Below are 19,372 nucleotides of genomic sequence, written 5' to 3' on the forward strand. Positions count from 1 at the left end.
TACGATGCTTGCCAGCTCCTTGAGTACCCTGGGGTGTAGATTGTCAGGGCCAGCTGACTTGAAGGTATCCAGCCTCTCAAGGTGTTCCTTCATGAGGTCAACATGTTAACTGCTGCCAGCAGTAAGACTTCTACAGCTACAGCAATCTCCCTTGCTTACCTTCTGCATTCCTTCACCCACTACTTCTCCCTCATCCCTGCCTCCTCTCCCTTATCTACCCATTGTTTCCCTAATTTCCACCTGTTTACATTCTCACTTACCTCCTGTCACACTTAGCTTCTTTCATTCCTTGGAGATCTCAGAACAACATCAGACTCCCAATCCTGAAGTAGGGTGCTTGTGCCTGAAAGATTGCAAAGAACTTTTTTTCTAACTACTCAGTTGGAGTAGATGTGGTATCTATTAGACCAAGAGCCTTGCTTTACCTTGCTTAGGCTCCTTACCTTCTTTCTCTGAAAACCTTTGCCCGGACTAGCAGCTTAGAAATTGACAGGGCTTAGTTTCACAAATGTTGTAGTTAAACAGAATATTATAATGTAAAATAGACAGTTGGAGCTAAAATATTCTTATGTATTTAACCAATATGCACTTGCTTACAACATAAGAAATACAAGTGACAAATAAGGATCAACATTGTGTTACACAGTTAAGCAAATTAGGCCCTTAGGTATTTGTGTCACCTGTTCACTTGGTAAGCTTTCAAGAAATACCAGCTCAAAATAGCCACAGTGAGCTTAAGTAAATCCAGTGTAGTCAACAGCTGAATTTCTGGAAAAGAAAAATTCTTTTAAGGCATTGGAAGAGGTTGGTTTGGGACCCATAACTTCTAGTGTGGTATCTTACAGTGTATAAGACAGGATATTTTTATTCTTTAGTTTAGCAATCTTGTATTCCATTATTTTTTCCAGTAGGCTACAACTAGGTTTGAAGTAACTGTTGGAGATTCAAATGCTCCATATAGCAGAAGCTGCAGGTCAACAGTACATAGTTCGGCCATGCAGCTTGAGTGAGGGGAATTTTGTGAAGGTGACGCTCCATTTGTGATTTGAGGGTCTTCACTGTACCTACATTTGAGCCTGAAGTAAAATAAGAAAGAGGCAAAGATTTACATCTTTAAAATATGCTGATAAGCTGTGTGGACCTTTTTGTTTTTTTGTATAGGTTCAGCAGCTACAAGAAGAAATTCCACCTGATGGTCCAAAGAATGAAGCCTTGCCCCCAGCCCGCAAAGAAGGGCATTTGCCACCTCTCTGGTGGCATTACGTAACTAGACCCCGTGAGCGTCCATAGTAAAAGCATCCTCTGGTGTGCAGCTGAACTAGTGGCAGTGGGCTTGTTCTCTACAAATCAGATAAATACCAGTTTGCATGCACTACTGTATGTAATAAACAGTAAGGCTTAACAAAATAAAAAATACAAGTATACTTTGGGATTTGGTGCTGTGCTACCCTAACTTTTAAGTCTAAGGTACCTGTGGGCTACAACAAGTGACAAAGTTGGTGTGAATATTACACATCTTAAATGACTGTTCTGCAGCCAGGTGTGCGCTAAGGGGGGGTGTGATGTGCATCTCTAAGCACTCCTGCTCATGAAGTATTAATAGTGCCTTGGATGGATCGTAGAACAATTTAACTACAGACTAAGTTGTGTAGGTGCTGCACACATGAAATTGTGTGGCTCTGGTTCCTGCTTCTGGCTGCCTGGTGCATTGAGCAGCCACCTGTGGGTGGAAGGCAGTCTGGAGCTGGAGCCTTCCATATTGGGACAGGAGCCATCCAGCTGTAGCTTAGCTCTTTTCCCCTCCTTCCCCCTACTCCACTGCCCAGAGTCACGCAGCGGAGGGAGGAGAAGCTGCTGGAGGTGAGAGGAGCCCAGCAGTACCTGGTTGGCTGCAGCTACACTGCGAGTAGCCTCGATGGGAAGCTGTGCATGCTGGCTGGGGTGGTGCCACCACTGGGTATTGGGCAGGTGTGGGCCACCCTGGGTGGGGTTCAGCTGGATGGGGGTGGGCAGGTCACACCTGCACTGCACCACATTGCCTGGGTGAGCTGTGCTGAACACACCCCCTGTCTCCCTACCCTCTCTCACTCTCTCCCTACCCCCAGCTGCCTCCTAGGACATAGTGTGATGGCAACCTCTTTTCCCTACCCCCCCCACACACAGAGTACAGGCAACCACCACTTAGTGCTCTTAATTGGTTCTGGAAAAAATGAGTGCTAAGTGAAACAGTGTTAAGCAAAACTCATTTCCCCATTGGATTTAATGTAAATAAAGATAATTGGTTTCATACCACTTACTGGCCCAGACCCCATGCTCCTGCAGCCCCACCCTAGGCCCTGCACTCCTGCTGCTGCATGGGCCCAGGCCTTGCGTTCCTGCTGCCACACCAGCCTGGGACACATGCTCCTGCCACCCTCCAGCCCCTTGGTGCTGCCACTGCTCCTCCCCACCTGCTCTATCACCATGTGCCAAAGTGGATCCTAGGCTCCTGCCAGCTGCCACTCACCTGTTCCCTCCATGCTGACACTGATGCCAGTGAAACCAGGTAGGTATTTTAAATTAGTTCTATAATGAAACTATGCTAAGCAAAACAGCTTAAACAGTTAAGCGGGGGTTGCCTGTACACAAGAGTTAGACTTTTTTAAGTTAATATGCAATCACCCCTATCCACTCCCCCAAAAAACAAATCGGGCCAAAAATATTTTTTGCAATAAGATTAAGATGTGTTGTAGTAGAGGTTTGAGTCTTTTTTAGTGCTGGATTTAATAATATTTTAAAAATAATATCTTCTGAAAGATTTTGTGCAGCCCTCAGCAGCTTACCAGAACTCATTAAGTGGCCTACCAGCTGAAATTATGTCTACCCATGCATTAATGGGCAGTTTCTTAACAAAGTGAGTTTGTTTTTCATGTACCTTGTGATTTTTTTTTTTTTTTTGTCTAATAAACTTCTTTATGCAAACTGGTTTTCCCTAGATTCACTATAGGAAGTCTGTTAGTCAATTGGTTTTTTTTGGTTCAGTGTTAAAAACAAATACTCTTTTTGAACAAGTTTTGTTTAAGTGTAATTCAAAGGGGTAAAGTGTCCTTAATGGGGGCAACTTTCACTCCTGTCCTTTGATGTCATTTGCTATGGTTTTCCTACCAGTCTCTTCTCCTATGCAAGTCTGAATTTTAAGGGAAACGCAAGCAGACAAAGCTTTAAAGGCCACATTTATACAACAAAGCAGAAGATATGCATAAACCTACCACTTCTCCCCTTCGTTGTACATCTTTGACACACATTTTTAGTTGGCAAAGCAAGAGACCCAAGAAGCTGTCCAAAAGCTAGTTCTGGCTTACCTGGGTTTTTCCTATAGTGAAGCCAACCATGCCTACTTAGTGAAGTAACTGCCTTACTCTTTGTTCTCACAGCAGATTACTTGCTAGTAATGCTCTGACTTGGCTAAATGGAGCATTGTGCATTCCAGGATGTAGGTAGTGCACACTACCCCACCTCTGTGGCACCTGAATAACCTGCATTATTGCCCCATTTGTCTAGTGGATTGTACAAGCCAGAACAACTGAATTGCTGTTTGCAGCTTTTACGATTGTGGGCTACATGCTCTAAGAAGCTCTACTGTTTTCCAGAAAGGAATACCAGATTCTTGGCCACTAGAACCTGTAACCTGGTCTTTAGGGTGCTCTCTGGGAGGTGGAGTTATTTCAGGCTGAGGGCACAGAACAGACTGCTTGCAAGCAGTTGCTTCAGAGAAGTGAAGTTGTATTTTGGGAAGGGCCTAGTCCTGGGGGATTGCAGGGCTCTCCAGTACATGCTTGCTTGATTGGGCCTCTCAGAGGAAATGCGTTGCTTCTGCTCCTTTCATTTCTGCAGCTTGTTACTGCCTTCAGGGTAGAGAGGCTGACTCTTCTTGCAAGGCCCGTGTCACTAGTGTTCCTGAATTATTCATGCTTAGCATTTTGGCCTTAGTTGAGAGTAGCTAACTACTGTTTTCTCACATCACAAGTGTCTTGGTCTTAGCAACTCATTGCAAAGAATGCTCAGATTCTTTTCCTTTAAGAGGATGGTCTATCCACCTTCTTGTGCTGTTCTTGCCTGGTAACATCTACATCTGGGGAAAATGTAAATATGAGCTCTTAGGCTTGCTTAACATCATCTGGGCTGAGATGACCTCAAATGCAAGCCTCTCTTGTGGGGAGTCTTTTCATGGACTTAAATACAGAGGAAATCAGGCCTTATGTGGCACTTCATAGGAAGATGTAGTGTTTCTTTTGTGTATTTGTTTAAATGGTGTTTGTGGACAGGCATGCATTAACACTGCTGGGAACATGGCTCAATTCCTGGAAGCTGATTCCATAGAGCAGGGGTTCCTAAACTGGTACATGTACCCCTGGGGGTATGCAAGGTATCTCTGTGGGGTACATAGGAGAAACAGTGTAATGGTGGATTTGATTTTCATTGTAATAATTGGCATTTAAGGGGTAAAAATATAAAATGCATGCTGGTAGGGGTACCCAGACAGCTGGTAAATCTCGAAGTGGGAACACAATAAGAAAGTCTGGAGAAACTCTGCCACAGAGCATACAATCATGATGTATATTTGGCAGCAGACAAAAGTGATGGAAGTATGATCTTCAAGAAATTATTTTTAGCTCAACTACCTGGAGTTTTAAAATCTGAAAGAAAAAGTGGAAAACTTAAGACATGAAGAAAGAAATGGAAGCCTCAAGACATGATTTGTATATTTCAACAGATGAAAAAGTTCCGGTATTGCATGCATCCCAGTATTATTGGCTATGCTGGGATGGTTTACTTGAGGCAGATCTTGCCTTGAGCAAGGGGCTGGACTAGATGACCTCAAAGTTCTTCCAGCCCTGCTTTCCTATGACCCTAGGTTAAGTTTTAAGCAGGAACAATTCCTTCCCTCTTAATCTTGAAGTCCAAGTCAGCTCAGATGCAACTTGAAGTGAACACCTGATTGCAAGATGGACAAATTACTGGTATAAGCACGTGCGCTGTTAACCACAGCATTTCTCTCTCCTAAAGTTAAGGCAACTCCATTCCATACTGCCAGCAGACAGAGAAAAGCACATTTTTCATGCCCAGGCTAGTATTTACATATAACAGATGAAAGGGCAGGAAAATATATTGCATTCATCATTTAGTCAGATGTTATTCTACCTTGTCTCAGCCCACCTCTTCCAGAAGCACACAAACAAAGCTATATGATGTTCAAGATCTCTTCTCTAAATGTCCGCTTACTTCCGGGCATGGAGTATACCTGAAATTCAGCTGTCACTTGAATGTGATGAAATGGAGATATTGGTATCCCTGAAGAGGTGTTGTGGCTTGTTTTCAACAACTGAAACACAGGAGTTTTCCAGCAGTTCTTTATTTATAATGTAGGCTGAAGCAATCATTACAATGTAGAAGGGAGACACAGTTACAGCAATTCTTTATACCAGTTTAGAACAAAAAACTGCACACAGAGAGGTCAACTCTCAGTACAAACTAGCAACTAAACCACAATAATTTACCATTAGAAACGTTTTATTTTTAGCTGTGACACTGCTTTTACAATATGCAAAAACACAAACAATAGAACTATTCAAAGGGTCTTGTCACATTCTTTCTACATTGAATTTGGCAACATTTTATATTAAATTTTACTGATTATACTAACGTTTAAGAACTAAACAAGTGAAAAGCTGTACTCCGGTACAGTTACATCCATTTATTTCAAAGGTTTAAATAACACTTTTACCTATCATCTATCAGTTTTTGTTTAAGCAAAAACCATCTCAAAGCCTCATTTGCACAATGCATCAGCTACTTGAATCAAGATTGGTGGGCTACACCACAGGCACTACTGTTTATTATATTCTGTAAGAAGGAGCTTGTTTTTCAAAGAAAGGAAGGTTTAACATCTTCTAAGAATCATGCCTTTTTTGCTTTAAAGCCGTAACAAAAATGTTAAGCAACCACAGCAGTGTAAAAATGTTATACAGAACACAGTGACTATACAGTTACAAGGCTCACACCCAATGCAGTTATGTATTAAAGCATAAGAGGTTATGTAGGCAAGACTAGAGCCAAGAGAAATCTGCAGGGTGTCAGGTGCAAACAAGCCCCTTACACAAATTTTTTGGTGCATGTTAAGTCACAAATGTAAAAGTCTGGTGTCACTCTCTCACACGGTTCTGATGTGGACAGGCAGACTATGTACCCTTTTGGACTGAACACTAGCGTCACCCTGAGTTCTCCACATTTCTCTTGGCTTTAGGAGATGGGCATCGCAGCAATAACTTATTTTTACTTTAAGGAAAAAAAACAACTCATCTATAATTCTATCAATAACATTCCAAAAGTACATTACCTAGGATACAAAAGAGAATATAGTGGTCAGCCTCCCCGTAACATGAAAGAAAAATCAGTCACCCCTCCCCCCCACCCCCTCCCTTTCACTATTTAGTAAAAGCCAATCATCTGCTATTTAAAAGAAGGTAAGAAAAACAAGCCCCTGTATCGGAAAGAAACATCTGCAATTTACTAGATGTCAAGCTGGTTACCGCTGTCAAACCATTAAATGTTTTCTTAAAATATTTGGGCTTTTCAAGGTGCCCAGCCTGCTGGGCACAGTCAGTAAAAGGCATTTTGATATATCTAAGAACTCCCTGCCAACATTTTAAAATGTCTTCACATTTGTAACTGCCTTAAGCCTCTTGAACTTTTTTGAACTTCAATGAAAGTATGAACAGAACAGAAAGTGAATGAGGAAGAACTAAGCCTACACAGTGACAGCAGCATGCATGTGACTTCAAGTTGTTGCTCTGCGGACAAGAAATGTTGGGCGGAGGGGGGTTATCTTTAAACACCCTACAGAAACAAACACTGCAATCCAATATGGCTTATTCTGATGCATTTACCATGAAGCTACTAGTAATTAATCCTACTAGGCTACTTTGTGCAACAGCATCTGCTATTTTGATGGCATTCCCCTCCCTCATTCTTCCCAAATATTCTACCAATTGCAGGTTTCTTCCTTGCATTATATTGCTTTTATTGTCAATTGCCATTCCTGCTTTTTGTATGAACACGTTTTATTATACTTAGATGAGGATCTATTCCTTACTGGTTCACTTAAAAACTTTAAAATAAGTCCCATTTGTGTTTAACCTCACTATTACAAGGCGCTCTACAAAAGCTTGCAAAAAAGCCAAATGCATTAAATCCCTTTGCTGAAGTTAATGACTTAACTTTGTTCTCTTATGCACTGAAAACTTTACAAAGTTATAAAAAAGTTAAATGGGATTTGGCACCTTCAGAAAATAAAAGCATAGCTTGGATCAAAAAATGTGCAGAAACAAAATCGTTTGTATTTACAAATTAAAACACCAGTGAGGACCACGTCTGTTACTATGCACTTTCATCTCATTTTCTCTTTTAGAGTATTTTCAAAACTGTCTGTTACTGGGTTTCCTACAAAATCATTTGACTACAGATTGGAATGGATAGAGACAGATAAGGTTTCATCACAGTTTATTCTCAGCGACTAGCACTCTGGCAGTGTTCTCACGTCTAGGAAATACGAGGTGCCGAGCGGTCGTTGGTGGTGGTCTTCTTCAGCTTGACGCCACGGCGAATGGCATTGAGCATGTCTTCACCTTGTGGGGCGTCTCCAGGGCTCATGTCCCCCAGGTCCGACTGTGGCTGGCATGGGGGCGCAAGCATGCTGGAACTCTCCTTCTCACTTTCTTCTCCCTCGCTTTCAGGAACCGCTTGCCTCTGTTCATCAGTAGTACTCAGTTTCTGGCTTGGTGGTGGAGGGTTGACAGATGCTTGTCCACTCCACGAGGAAGGCATCGCTCCTTGGCCACCATCTGCCGAGGGAGACTCAGGACTCTGCTCAGCAGATTCTTCTGCCCCAGCCAGGGTGCCTGGCAGTCCTCCCGGGACATCTGGTACAGTTGGTGTTTTGACAGGAATGACTGGGGTCTTGATTGGAATAGGGCCTGTCCCGATGGTGCCGCGCCTGACCGAAGGCTTGGTGGAAGGGGTCCGTCTGATGGTTGCTACACCAGGTGTAACTATCACAGGTCCCAGAGTCGTTGGCAGGCCAGCAGTAGACGCAGGGCGCTTGGCCTGGAACATTCGCCGGTAGGACTGGCTGATGTCGCTGTTTCTAGGAATGGTTGAAGATTTGTCGAATTCTTGTTGTTCTGCCTCCTGGTCACCACTCACTGAGAAATAATCGTAGTCTGAAACTGAAACCAAAAACAGCACCATTAGCAGCAAGCTGGAACAAAATGGCTGTGGCAGGCTAGTAAGAGTGAAGCCAAATGGGCACTACTAGTAGCCAGGACAGAGCTACACCACTCAGGGTAGTTGCTGCTCCTAAGCAAGATTCAGCTGATCTGCATTAACTGTTCCATACGTCTCCTCCTATCCTGCAGGAAGCAAAGATAAACTGCAATCATTTATCCCCAAATGAAATGGGTGCTTAACAATTGCAGTTTAAAACTTCCATTTGCTTCCAGGTGGAGTGGACACACAATGCAGCTACAGCATTAATCCACCCCCTCAACCCTCATCAGTTAACATAACTTTGTTTGTCCATCCCCTATCTTTTAAGAAACTGTTAGTGGGAGCAGCCCTTGGTAAGGAGAGCCTTTACCAACCTGTGCTAGTCCCCAGACAAAGTCACACCCCTATGGCCTTGTAGCCAAGATTGCCAAACCTGAAGTCAGGCACCCAAATAAAAGTAGTTGATCTTGGAGGTGCTGAGCCCCCACTTCTACCACTAAAGCTAATGAGAGCTGTGAGCACCCAGCAGGGGAAGAGAAAGTCAGGATGCTCATTCAGGGGTTGACACGGAGGTTCTGGAGTTTGAGCTACTGACTTCTATGCTGTGGCAGGACGTGTTTGCTAATGCCTTATTGGGCTAACTATATAGCTGGAGAGAGAGAGAGCGTGAGAGAGCTCAGACAAGGTTTCAGGCACAGAATCCCCTTCCTCAGGGTCACCTTGTCCAACGTCTCTCCCAACGATAAATAGTTAGTCCAATAAGAGATACTACCAGACTAATCCTACTTCTTGCGTCTCTTGGACCATCGTGGCTACAATGCCATGGCTGTGACACTGATGCCCGTCACAACCATGTCCCACCATTTTGAATAAAAATGCTTAAAATTGCCAAAGATCTATCCACAGTCCTAGGCTGTAGGTGGCACTGCAGGGTACACGTGGTTGCTAGGCCTCAAGGATTTCTGCAGCAAGTAAGAGGAAAAACAGCTCCTAGCTGCTAACTCAGCCTGAATTGTGAGAGTTAAGCTGGTTCCTTCCTTCTCACACGAAGGCTGGGCCAACTCGGGCCTTCAGTTACACCTGTGCAACTCCTATTACCTTTAACAGACTTGCCCAGGTGCAACTGATCCAGGCTTAGTCCACAGTTCTGTTGATGCAAGAGGAATGGAATCCGGCTCAGCCCCTCCTTGCTCACCGCCAGTTCTGAAGGTGAACACAGAAAACCCTTACTGCAATTGTCACAGCCCCTGACTGTGCTTTTAGCACATCCAGGTTTCAATTACAATTACTAGTTTATACCTGTTCACACCCTCCCTCCCTCCCTCCAAGCAACTCACAAAATGAGGGTGTCAGGAGCTGCGCAGAGGATGTAACACCAAGAGCTACAGAGCAAAATCCATGGATTTGCTACTGGTTAGTGGCTCATACAACACACTTCCCCCCCTCCCCACCCTCAGTCCAGTGACATGTTCTACTTGATTTGTCTTTTAAATACAATTCAAAATGCCTGAACTGATTTTCTACAAAACCAGTGATGCATTTAGGGTGCAATTCACTCCCCTGCGGAGAGGCTGCGTGAGGCCTTTAAGAGCTGCTATAAAGAAGAGGGAGGACACGTTTTCTTTCGTGCTGCAGAGTAGGACACAGACCAATGGCTGGATGTCTCAGCAAAGCAGGTTTAGACCAGATATCAGGAAGCACTTCCAGTCAGAGCAGCGAGCCAGGAGAACAGACTGCCCAAGGAAGTTGTGGCGTCTCCATTACTGAAGGTGTTCAAGAGTCCCTGGTCAGAGAGGATCTAGACATAGCTACGCCCATGTTCTGCTATGGGTTTTCCCATGCTTCTGAGCTTTGCTGTTTGCCACATGGTAGTGGGGAGCCCATGTAGCAGGGTTTCGTTTTGTGGGGGTTTTGTTTTGTTTTTTTAAGTCTTTCTCAGATGCACTGTGTGCTGGCTGTAGCCAAGGCTTGGGATTTTGACTGGAGTGTGCCAATGCTCTCTTATTGGGACTTAAAGTCTGACATTCCTGGCTAGAGGGTCTTGCTCCTCCACTCTGCGTCAGACCAATCTTCATGTTTGGGGTCACAAAGGAATTTTAGCCCATGGACAGAAAGATACAAGCTGTGGGGGGCTTTGCCTTCCTCAGTAGCAGGGGGCATGGCCCTCTTCCTGGGATCTCTTGAGCATATATTAACAACCTTTTACAGCATCAAGAGGTTGGTCACTGTGGCCTCCCTGCTTTACTTGTGGTGGGTTAGGGTGTTATGCCTTGTGTTACACCGTGGTTGACTTGTTGTTTTGCCAAGAAATTGGATGATAGACTTGTATAGGATGTTTTGGATAGGGATAATTCTGCTTCAGGGGATTGGACTAGATGACCTATGGAGGTCCCTTCCAGACCTACTTCTCTGACCCTGCCTTTGTTAAAGAGAAAAAAGGGCTGAGAACCTTGTGAGATAGACACAGCGATAACACTCAGCTCACACTTGCACCTGAAAGCCCTTCAGCAAAATAAAATGAGCTTTTCCCTTGTCCCATTACTGGCCCTGCAACAGCGCTTCATTTCCTGAATCCAATTCCTTAAGTACCAAGAGGGCAGGGCCTGAGATTGCCCTTGTTAGGAGTGCAGCACCTGGGCAGTAAGTAAATTCAGGGCGATTTACCTTGTGATGGGATAGTGTCCTCTGAACAGCACGGCGTGGTCGTCTGAGTGCTGTAGCCACTGGAACACTGTAAGGAATCCCTGCTGCTTCTCTGGGTGTCCAGCTGCAGACCCCTCGTCAGAGCCAAAGCCAGCTCCTCACATGCTTCCATCTCCTCTCCTTGCTATGGACACAGAGAACAGCATGTCATTGCATTTATGAATGGTTTGGTCAGGTCAATATGTAGGAGTCCTCCCTTAGCTTGGTCCTGCCCCCACCATGTCCTTTGGAACCTGGCATCACCACCACAACTCACCAGGGCATTTTAAACCAGTGGTGCTCAACCTTTCGGGGTGGTGGGCCTGGTGCTTGCAGTCTGGCTGTGCCACAGGTCAGCAATCCCCTCTGGTAGCACAGTGGGGAGCAAAGGGGACAGGAAATGGCAGCCAATGTTGGGGTGGGGAGCAAGTGCTTATTCAGCATCTGCCATAGGGGAGGGAGAGAGGAAGGAGTGCCTGCCTTAAGGGGAGGAAGAGGGAAAGAGCAAAGAGGGTGTGGAGGGGATCAGGTGCATGGCTGGGAAGGGGACACCCTGGGCTGAGCTCCTTGACACTAAATCCCTGTGCTGCAGACCAGATCCAATCACTTAGAGGGCTGGATCCGGCCCACAGGTCAGAGGCTGAGCACCACTGTTTTAGACCACTGAGAGACAGGCGTGACGCACGTGACAGCAAATCGTACAGTTTCTGAATCATGCACAAGGCTTCCAATGACTGCCAGAGCTCTGTCGTTCTGTGCCTGTACAGTGAGATGTCCCAGCCAAAAGCACATGAAACAACACTCCTGCAAATCACCAACATGTCCTCTCTGCACTGAGCTGGTTAGTAAAGAGCATCACCCTTGCGGCAGCTGACACAGTCATACTCCGAGGTCTCTGGGCCTCCTCAGCGGGCAGAAGTGGTCCACTCTGGGCTCCTCCATTAGGGTCCGGCTCACGTTTTTCTTTGCGGCGTTGCAAGGTGTTTGCCATAGGCTGGTCATAGGGGCCAGGCTTAGCCCAATCCTAAGGAAATGTGTGCATTAGGAGACATGCTCTCATGGAACTACAGCCATTCCCACTACATGGCAATATCAATACAGCACATTGTGTATCATAGTATATAGATGCACTACTTAATCTGAGGTTACCTGGAAAAACTTCCTAGTGTAACAACTACTTCTGCTAACCTCCTGCCCCTTTAAACAGAGGTACCTAAAATACTAAAATACCTTGGTTCTCTCTATATGAGCCTTTCAGTTGTTTAAGGCCTAACATTTCAGAACTAGAAAGGCGTACACTTACAAACCACCACAAATGGGCAAATGCGGTGCATCTGTGAAGGCTAGTTAGCCATCCAAGAGTCCTTCTGCATATCCAAGAGATGGAGCACACCACATCCTGTGCACACAGCTCTGAATGCCCCCAGAAGTAGAAATGTACATATTTTGAAGCCTACTCATCAGCTTCAATCCAGGCTGTAGTTATGAGCTGTGTGGAGACTGTTTCCTCTCCTTTCCACACAGATGTGGAATGCACCGAGCCTTGGGCATTTACTCAAGCTGACAGGGACACAGTCACTTAGGGATCTACCAAGCGGTGAAACTCCAGGTGAAGCTGGGGACCGTGTACCGAACAAGATCTCTGGCACAGATGGCAGATTCACTGACCATCTACTCCAGAGGTCCCAAAATAGTAATGCTCAATTATCTGTAGGGCCTCATCTCATCTCCTTCCCCAACAGGGACAACTTGGAGACCACTGACAGCAGGTTAGCTGCTAATTACCTACTCCAGTGCCATCTCCAAATCAATGGCTTTACAACAAGCCAGGTCTACATGGCAGACTTCTGTTGGCACAGACTGTCAGGGCTGATGAGGTTCCTGACCGAGAGAGCTATGGTGGCAGAAACCCTGGTGTAGAGACTGGCATGAAGCCCAGTTATGCCCCAAACACTTTGCCAATACAGTACTTCTCACACCAGTATCTTGCTCCAGTAGATGCAGCTGAAGATGCTCAAGGCCCACAGTTATCATTACCCTCCTTTGCATGTGGTTTGCCAAGAGTCAGCCCTATAGTCTCCACATACTGGACTGGGGAAGTACCGGACACTTACGTGTAAAATCTCAGAGCTAACAGGGGGCAGTCTCCAGAGCCAGGAGTTATTTAAAAAGGGCCTTCTTACTAATTAATTTCCTGGGAGCATATGGAATGTTGGAACAAATCCATGGCCATCTAGCAAGTCACAGCTCCTGGAAGTCAGGGCCACATGGAGCCTCAACATTATCAAGGAGAAAAAGCTTCAACCCATTTACTCCAAAGACACAAGGTCCTCCTCCCACCTGCAAGCAGGGAGCAGTACTGGAGTGATGGAGGCAATGGAGCAGTCCCCATGACATCCACCAATGAACTGGTTAAAGTAACACAGTAGCAGAGTGGTTTAGGCACCTCACTACAGCTCCAGAAGCAGGCATTTGACCCCATTCTGGGTGGGTGCCAAAGGCTGCCCCCAGTCTACACAGCAGTAAATGTGTACCTCATCACACACCTGGAATGGGTAAGTCGGAGGCCACCAGACATGAGGTTAGCTACAGAAGCTGGCATGCCTTCACCATGCCACCCCATGGGCTATTAAGCTCAGGAGGACCCAGGACCTTTTTGGCTTCCTCTGCAAGTCCTGACTAATTCATTACAATAGCTAAAAATAATACGTGCACCTTGTTACACAGTGTAAGAAACAACGTTTTCACTAAAAAAATGCTGTGCCAACCCTACACTTGTGGCCTCAGGGTGGGTGCTGAAACACTTAGACGTCTGGCTCCCAGCAGCAGAAGGCCAGAGTGCATTCAGCCAAGATACCTCCTCCCCTTTCCAAAATCTGACCGTCATCCACTTGTTAAAAGGAACGCAAGTACTAATATCAGACTGTTCCTGTTGCTGCTGAAATGCTCGTTACCTTCCTTTAGATCATTATATTTATCACTGCATGACTCTAGTAAATGTTTAGCACCCATCTCCACTCTAGTATGGTATTAAAACAGCCAAATGAACTGGTAATGATGTGGGATTTGAAATGCTACAACTATAGTGGGTTGTGTAGGCATGGAGAGGAGAGTGCTGCTACAATGAAAGAAACACAAACCTTCCAGCCAGGGATCTTAGATGATGGTAACATGCCAGGCCCAATGGTGTAATAATGAACGTAGTCTGGATGGAGGGCTGAGGAAGCCCGACTCCATGCGCGGGATGCAGGCAGGTAATGAGGGAAAGAACCTGCACCAAATGAAGCTACGGATGGGTCACTTGGTAAACTACAGTGATAAAACCCATTATACAACTGGAAATGAAAAACACAAACAAAAAGAAAGAAATTAATATAAACAGGATGAATATGGAAATACACAGCCACACATGCTCTAAGGGGAGAGACATTCCTCATATTTCAAAGCAAAAACGGAGAACTGCGGCAAACAAACAATGGGGAGGAAATCAGTATGGTGTTTGCTCCTGAAAGATTGCTTGAAAATTGTTATTGAAATAACAAATTTCCACAGACAATCTAGAAATGATTTTTTCTGGGCTGGGCCACTTTGCCCTATCTCTGGTGGAGATGGCATGCTGCATGGAGTCTCAACAGGTTGGTTATGCTGACTCTGGACACCGAACATCAAACATCTCCAAAGCTGAAAGCCTTCGTATGTTGATGTCATTCATGGCATACAACAAAACAGAGCAGAGAAAGCATGCAGCCCCAGAAAATGACTGACTATCCCAGCAGCATGAGGGGAGGGAAGAAAAAAAAAAAAAAAAGAAAAAGAAAAAAAAAAATGGCAAGGATTACTAGATGTAAATGGATACTAATACCAACTTCCTCCCCCAGATTCAGAACGCATCCCAAGCTTTTTCTAGACTGTTTTGTTTTTAAATGTACCCGAGCTGCTTAGAGAGTAATGCATGCTCCATAATTTAGGGAAAGAAACCTGGACAGTAAAATGTGGACAAGAGCTTTTAGGCAGCCTCCTGCCACGCTATGGCTGCACTTTTTCCAGAAAGCCACCACTGTTACGTTGCCAGAGTTTGCAGGTCATCCCAACTGGCACTTTAAGACATGTTTCACCATGGTTTACTTATTCTTTAAAAGGGACCATGTAACAGTTCTTCACAGGGAGGAAAATCTTAGCTGCATGTCCCATGCACGTTGTTCACATCACTGAGCCAGGAGAACAAGCTTAAAGACTGGTATGTCTGCGAGATGAAATGTTTCACCTTCTCTGTGGAGGCCCAAGCCCCCATGGTGGAGCCTGAGCTGACTGAGGTGGGGGAACTGCACTCGCTCACTGACTGGCAGGTTTCAGAGGCTTCAGAAGAGGCAGAGCTGGACGAATTCTGCAGCGTAAAACGGCACCGCAACACCGCAGAGAAAAGAAAACAAGCCACCAAAAAAAAAAAGGGTTGGGGGTGACAAAGCGCACACAGACAAACACAGGAGAAGGGGAAGGATGAGAGAAGCAGAGGGTTAGGCATTAATCATTAATAACTGCTCAAAACCATCACTAATGATCAGCAATTTAACAAGAGAAAAAGCCAGAACATTTCCTTAAGACAGAGGCCTGCTGCACCGGGGTGGGAGGCCTCCGTTTCCTCGCACCTGATCCCTCGCCGTGCCTGTACCTGCAATTGGAGGGCCCAGTCCTGTCGGGGGATGAGACCCTGCCTGTAACAAGTCGATGAAGCTGAGAAACTCAGCGCATCGCACAACTAGGCCTTCAACGCACTTGAGCAAATGCGTGTCACCCCAGAGCTCACTATGTCAGGATTCAGCCTGCCTGGAGGAAGGTGAACAGGAAATGCCACTGGTGTTTACACGTTCTGGAGTTTTTCTTTGGATACAAAGCTCGGCTGAGCCTTTGGCTCCTGGGTTCGCATCATGATTCCTACTGGCTGCAAAGTTTCAACATTCACCTTTCCTCTGATGTCCTCTCCCTGCCTGCACTGGTCGTGGCCGCCTTGCAGCACGTTCTGCACAGATCTGAGCAGCGCTTTGCAGAGTAACACGTAGGATTCCTCCAAGGGTGGTAACCTGCTATCTGGTCCGTCAGCGTGACCCTGTTCATTTCACAGTCTGTTCTTCAATAACCTTCCCTGATCAACACACACAGTTCTTCACGCTCTGGGCCACTGCCTCACTTTTATATGAAACTGTACTTCACATCTATTAGCCTATTAACCTGCAAAAACCTTCACGCTATCTCCATCTGCTAGCATTCTTTATTCACTCTATTTTCAATTCATATACAGCACTTCTGCCCAAAAGCATACTAGATATGCCTCTTCCTTCTGCAACGGTGTTTCCTAGAAAGACAAAATCCCACTGAAAAGCCCGATTTCCCAGGGGGACTCTACTAAATCCTGCACTTGACCTGTATCAAATTTGAAGCAACTGCATGCAGAGAACTTGTGAAAGTTTCCTCCTCTGAAAGACTAGCAATGTAAGACGAGTTCCTGATAGGACCTGATCAGTGCTCTTCCCAGAGAAGTTAAGGCTCTTCTGAGATTGTCTCCTACCTACTCACTGAGACTTAGCACTTCTCCAAATGCTTTTTGGAAATGTAGGCAAACTTCTGTGTTTTAGTTTGGATCATTTGAGTGAGGGACTGCATCATCCTCTATGTTTGGAAAACACTGAGGCTGTGTCTACATGAAATAATACTGCACAGTGGTTACTGCACGTTTTATTTAGTACTGGTTTATGCAAGTACTAAATAAATGTGCAGTAACCCGAGTGCAGTAAATCCAAAAAGTGATTCTCCTGTTTTACTCAACATTGGTGAGACCACAGCTGGAGTACCGTCCAGTTCTGGGCACTGCTCTCATCCTCGTCAGCAGAGTCCCATCGTCTTCCTGATTTGTACAAGCAGAAGCCAGTTTACAAAGCTGGCTTGCCCTGTATTCCTGATCTAGCTTCCATTTTCAGGTGATTCGCTTCTCTCTACTCTGTATGGGAAAACTTCAAGAATACTACTCTATTGTTAGTAAAATTAGAACTTGCACTTTGAGAACAGCATTTGTTTTGCTCCAATTGTTCTTCCAACTTGTTTTGTCTGCTTATTCTTTTACAAAGACACCGTCCAATTTCCACTCTCATCGGGCCATTTCAAAAAAGCCTCTTCAATTGTGTCCATAACTTTCACTGCCCTCTGTCCTGACCAGATGTAAGCCAGGATGAATTTCAAGAGCAGCCTCTGACTGTGTATTTATTGCTGACCTTTCCTCCAGTGCGTTTCTTATGTTATAAAACACAAGGCATTTCATGTTCACTCAGAGGCATTCGTAAGTCCAATAAACAGAGCACCTGATCACTGATGTTCCTAAGCCCTGGTTTGTCTGTTGTGCCTTGCAGCTGCTGGGTGTTTCACCCCCTGAAAGGGCAACAGTCCCAAAAGCAATTTTATGCCTTCTCTGCCACTGGTTTCTACCAACATACTTTTGTTTGTTTTACACACTTGTAAAAACCACTTGTAAATCCAATCCCACCTGGACAAGACTGGCCTTGTGATTGCCGAGTGCAAAAAAAAAAAGCTTGTTTATATTCTGTGCAAGACTAATGACCCTTTTCAACACCTTGATTTTGACTGCTTAGCAATACTCAGTTAACATTTGATTCATTAGGAATGAAGTACTTCTTAGAGCTTTACATGTCTGGACATACTATGGACCATGCTCTGACACCCTTAGTCCCTGAAGTCCATAAGAATGTACCTGGAAAAAAGGCCATTAAGAGTAAGAGCATCAAAATCTAGCCCCTTTTGTCCAGTTTGTGTCCAGGGTGTGTGTCAGCTATCTTGACTCTTTTCCACAACAGCCTTCATTTTGCCCTTGAGGCTCAATGACAGACTAAATAACCCTTTACCTCTGCTAAAATCTGAATCCTGTTTATCTGACAGCCCCATTATTGCCCATTTTTTAAAAAATGATTTATTCTTAAACTGCTAATGGGAAAAGTGTTGTTGTATGCTTGCTTAAAAGTTGGGTAGATGTATAACACCAACTTCCTGTAGCCTGACTGGAATGTATTCCACAGTTTGAACCCCTTTAGATGGTAGATGAACCTGGTCCCTTTCTGCATCTTTTCATCCATCACCCAAACAAAACAAATGCTTTTGTCACCTTAAATAATACATATGTTAATAAACATCAATCCATGGAGTTAAAACCCATCAGCAGCGAAAGGTCAATCAGTACAGGCAGTAGTGCTTTTTATCTGTTTAAAACTCCTTGCTTCCCAGAATGTTAATGTTAGAAACAATGACACTCAGGTTTCAGAAACATTCAGCAAACAGTATCTGTGCATTTTCCCCCTCCCCAGCTTTGGGAGCACAATGCCAGAACAGAACAGAAAGTCTGTGAAGTTAGGCACACGCAACATAAAATACACTGCATATTCAACAGCCTACTGATAAATTTACCCTTGCATTTTTTTTTTTTGTCAGCAACACACGCATTTTACTTAGTGCTGCACATACAAAACAAGACAAGCCAAAATGAAGCAGCCAGGCAATGATGCACCACTTTCACCTTGAGAAAAAGATACATGGAGTAAGAGATGTGGAATCTGTACCTGTTCATTATATGAACACACTACACTTAGAAAAGTCAAAGTGAAATCACAGTAGGTCTCAGCTACTGCTCTCCTACAGCTCCAGAATAACTGCAGTGGCATTTGGGTTGCTTTGTCACTTTGTGCGTCACAAAATGAAGTAAAATGATACTTGGTGTCACCCCTCAGTTCCACTGATGTTATTTCAGTTTACACCGACTAAGCAGCTGTTAAAGTGCAGACGAATGTGACTCCAACTGCGGATGTTGACTATATAAAGTGGCCTTATCAAAAAAAAAATCCTTTGGCTGCAGACTTGACTAGAGTTGTCATATAGCAACTCAGCACACTTTATACAGCTCCTCTGGAACGTTTGAACAGCTCAGGGGATCCCAGTAGGTAAACCCCATATGGTTTAAATTGTCCTTACTAATCCAGTTTGCTTTTTGTCATTCATGCTGCACTTACCTTTTTTGCATTTCACTTGAATTAGCCACAGCCAGTCAAAATGGTTAAATTTCAGTAACCTGCATGCTGTTCTTAATCACTTTTCTTTTCAGAATATTATCTGTAAGAAAAGAAGCTGCAGTGTACACAAATGGGTACACATTTTGGGCTTGAATTCATAGTTTCATAGTTTCTAGGGTTGGAAGGGACCTGAGCAGATCATCTAGTCCGACCCCCAGCCATGGCAGGAAAGAGTACTGGGGTCAAACGGCCCCAGCAAGATGTTCATCTAACCTCCTCTTAAACACCCCCAGGGTAGGAGCCTGCACCACTTCTCTTGGAAG

General features: G+C 44.8%; 2 protein-coding genes across 14 annotated transcripts in view; one reads left to right on the top strand and one right to left on the bottom strand.

Moving 5' to 3' along the window:
- Nucleotides 1–1,429, top strand: part of NDUFB9 (NADH:ubiquinone oxidoreductase subunit B9) — a 7,360-nt gene extending 5,931 nt beyond the window's left edge. For both annotated transcript variants that reach the window (XM_019552607.1, XM_019552614.1), the window contains exon 4: nucleotides 1,162–1,429. In XM_019552607.1, coding sequence (XP_019408152.1) covers nucleotides 1,162–1,290 — 129 coding nt within the window. In that variant the 3' untranslated portion in view covers nucleotides 1,291–1,429. The remainder of the gene's footprint in view (nucleotides 1–1,161) is intronic.
- A 3,945-nt stretch (nucleotides 1,430–5,374) lies between these two features.
- The window catches only part of MTSS1 (MTSS1, I-BAR domain containing), a 164,560-nt gene continuing 150,562 nt past the window's right edge, over nucleotides 5,375–19,372 (bottom strand). For 3 of the 12 annotated variants that reach the window (XM_019552627.1, XM_019552633.1, XM_019552622.1), the window contains 6 exons: nucleotides 15,251–15,370; nucleotides 14,127–14,321; nucleotides 11,846–12,010; nucleotides 10,969–11,131; nucleotides 9,403–9,507; nucleotides 5,375–8,264 (listed from right to left, as the gene is read on the bottom strand). In XM_019552627.1, the coding sequence (XP_019408172.1) occupies nucleotides 7,579–8,264; nucleotides 9,403–9,507; nucleotides 10,969–11,131; nucleotides 11,846–12,010; nucleotides 14,127–14,321; nucleotides 15,251–15,370 (1,434 nt within the window). In that variant the 3' untranslated portion in view covers nucleotides 5,375–7,578. The remainder of the gene's footprint in view (nucleotides 8,265–9,402; nucleotides 9,508–10,968; nucleotides 11,132–11,845; nucleotides 12,011–14,126; nucleotides 14,322–15,250; nucleotides 15,371–19,372) is intronic. The other 9 variants (XM_019552647.1, XM_019552644.1, XM_019552653.1 and 6 more) reach the window with 6 other exon arrangements.

This window comes from Crocodylus porosus, unplaced genomic scaffold, assembly GCF_001723895.1.
Source record: "Crocodylus porosus isolate Cpor-Errol unplaced genomic scaffold, CroPor_comp1, whole genome shotgun sequence".
In the NCBI taxonomy this organism is placed as follows: Eukaryota; Metazoa; Chordata; order Crocodylia; family Crocodylidae; genus Crocodylus; species Crocodylus porosus.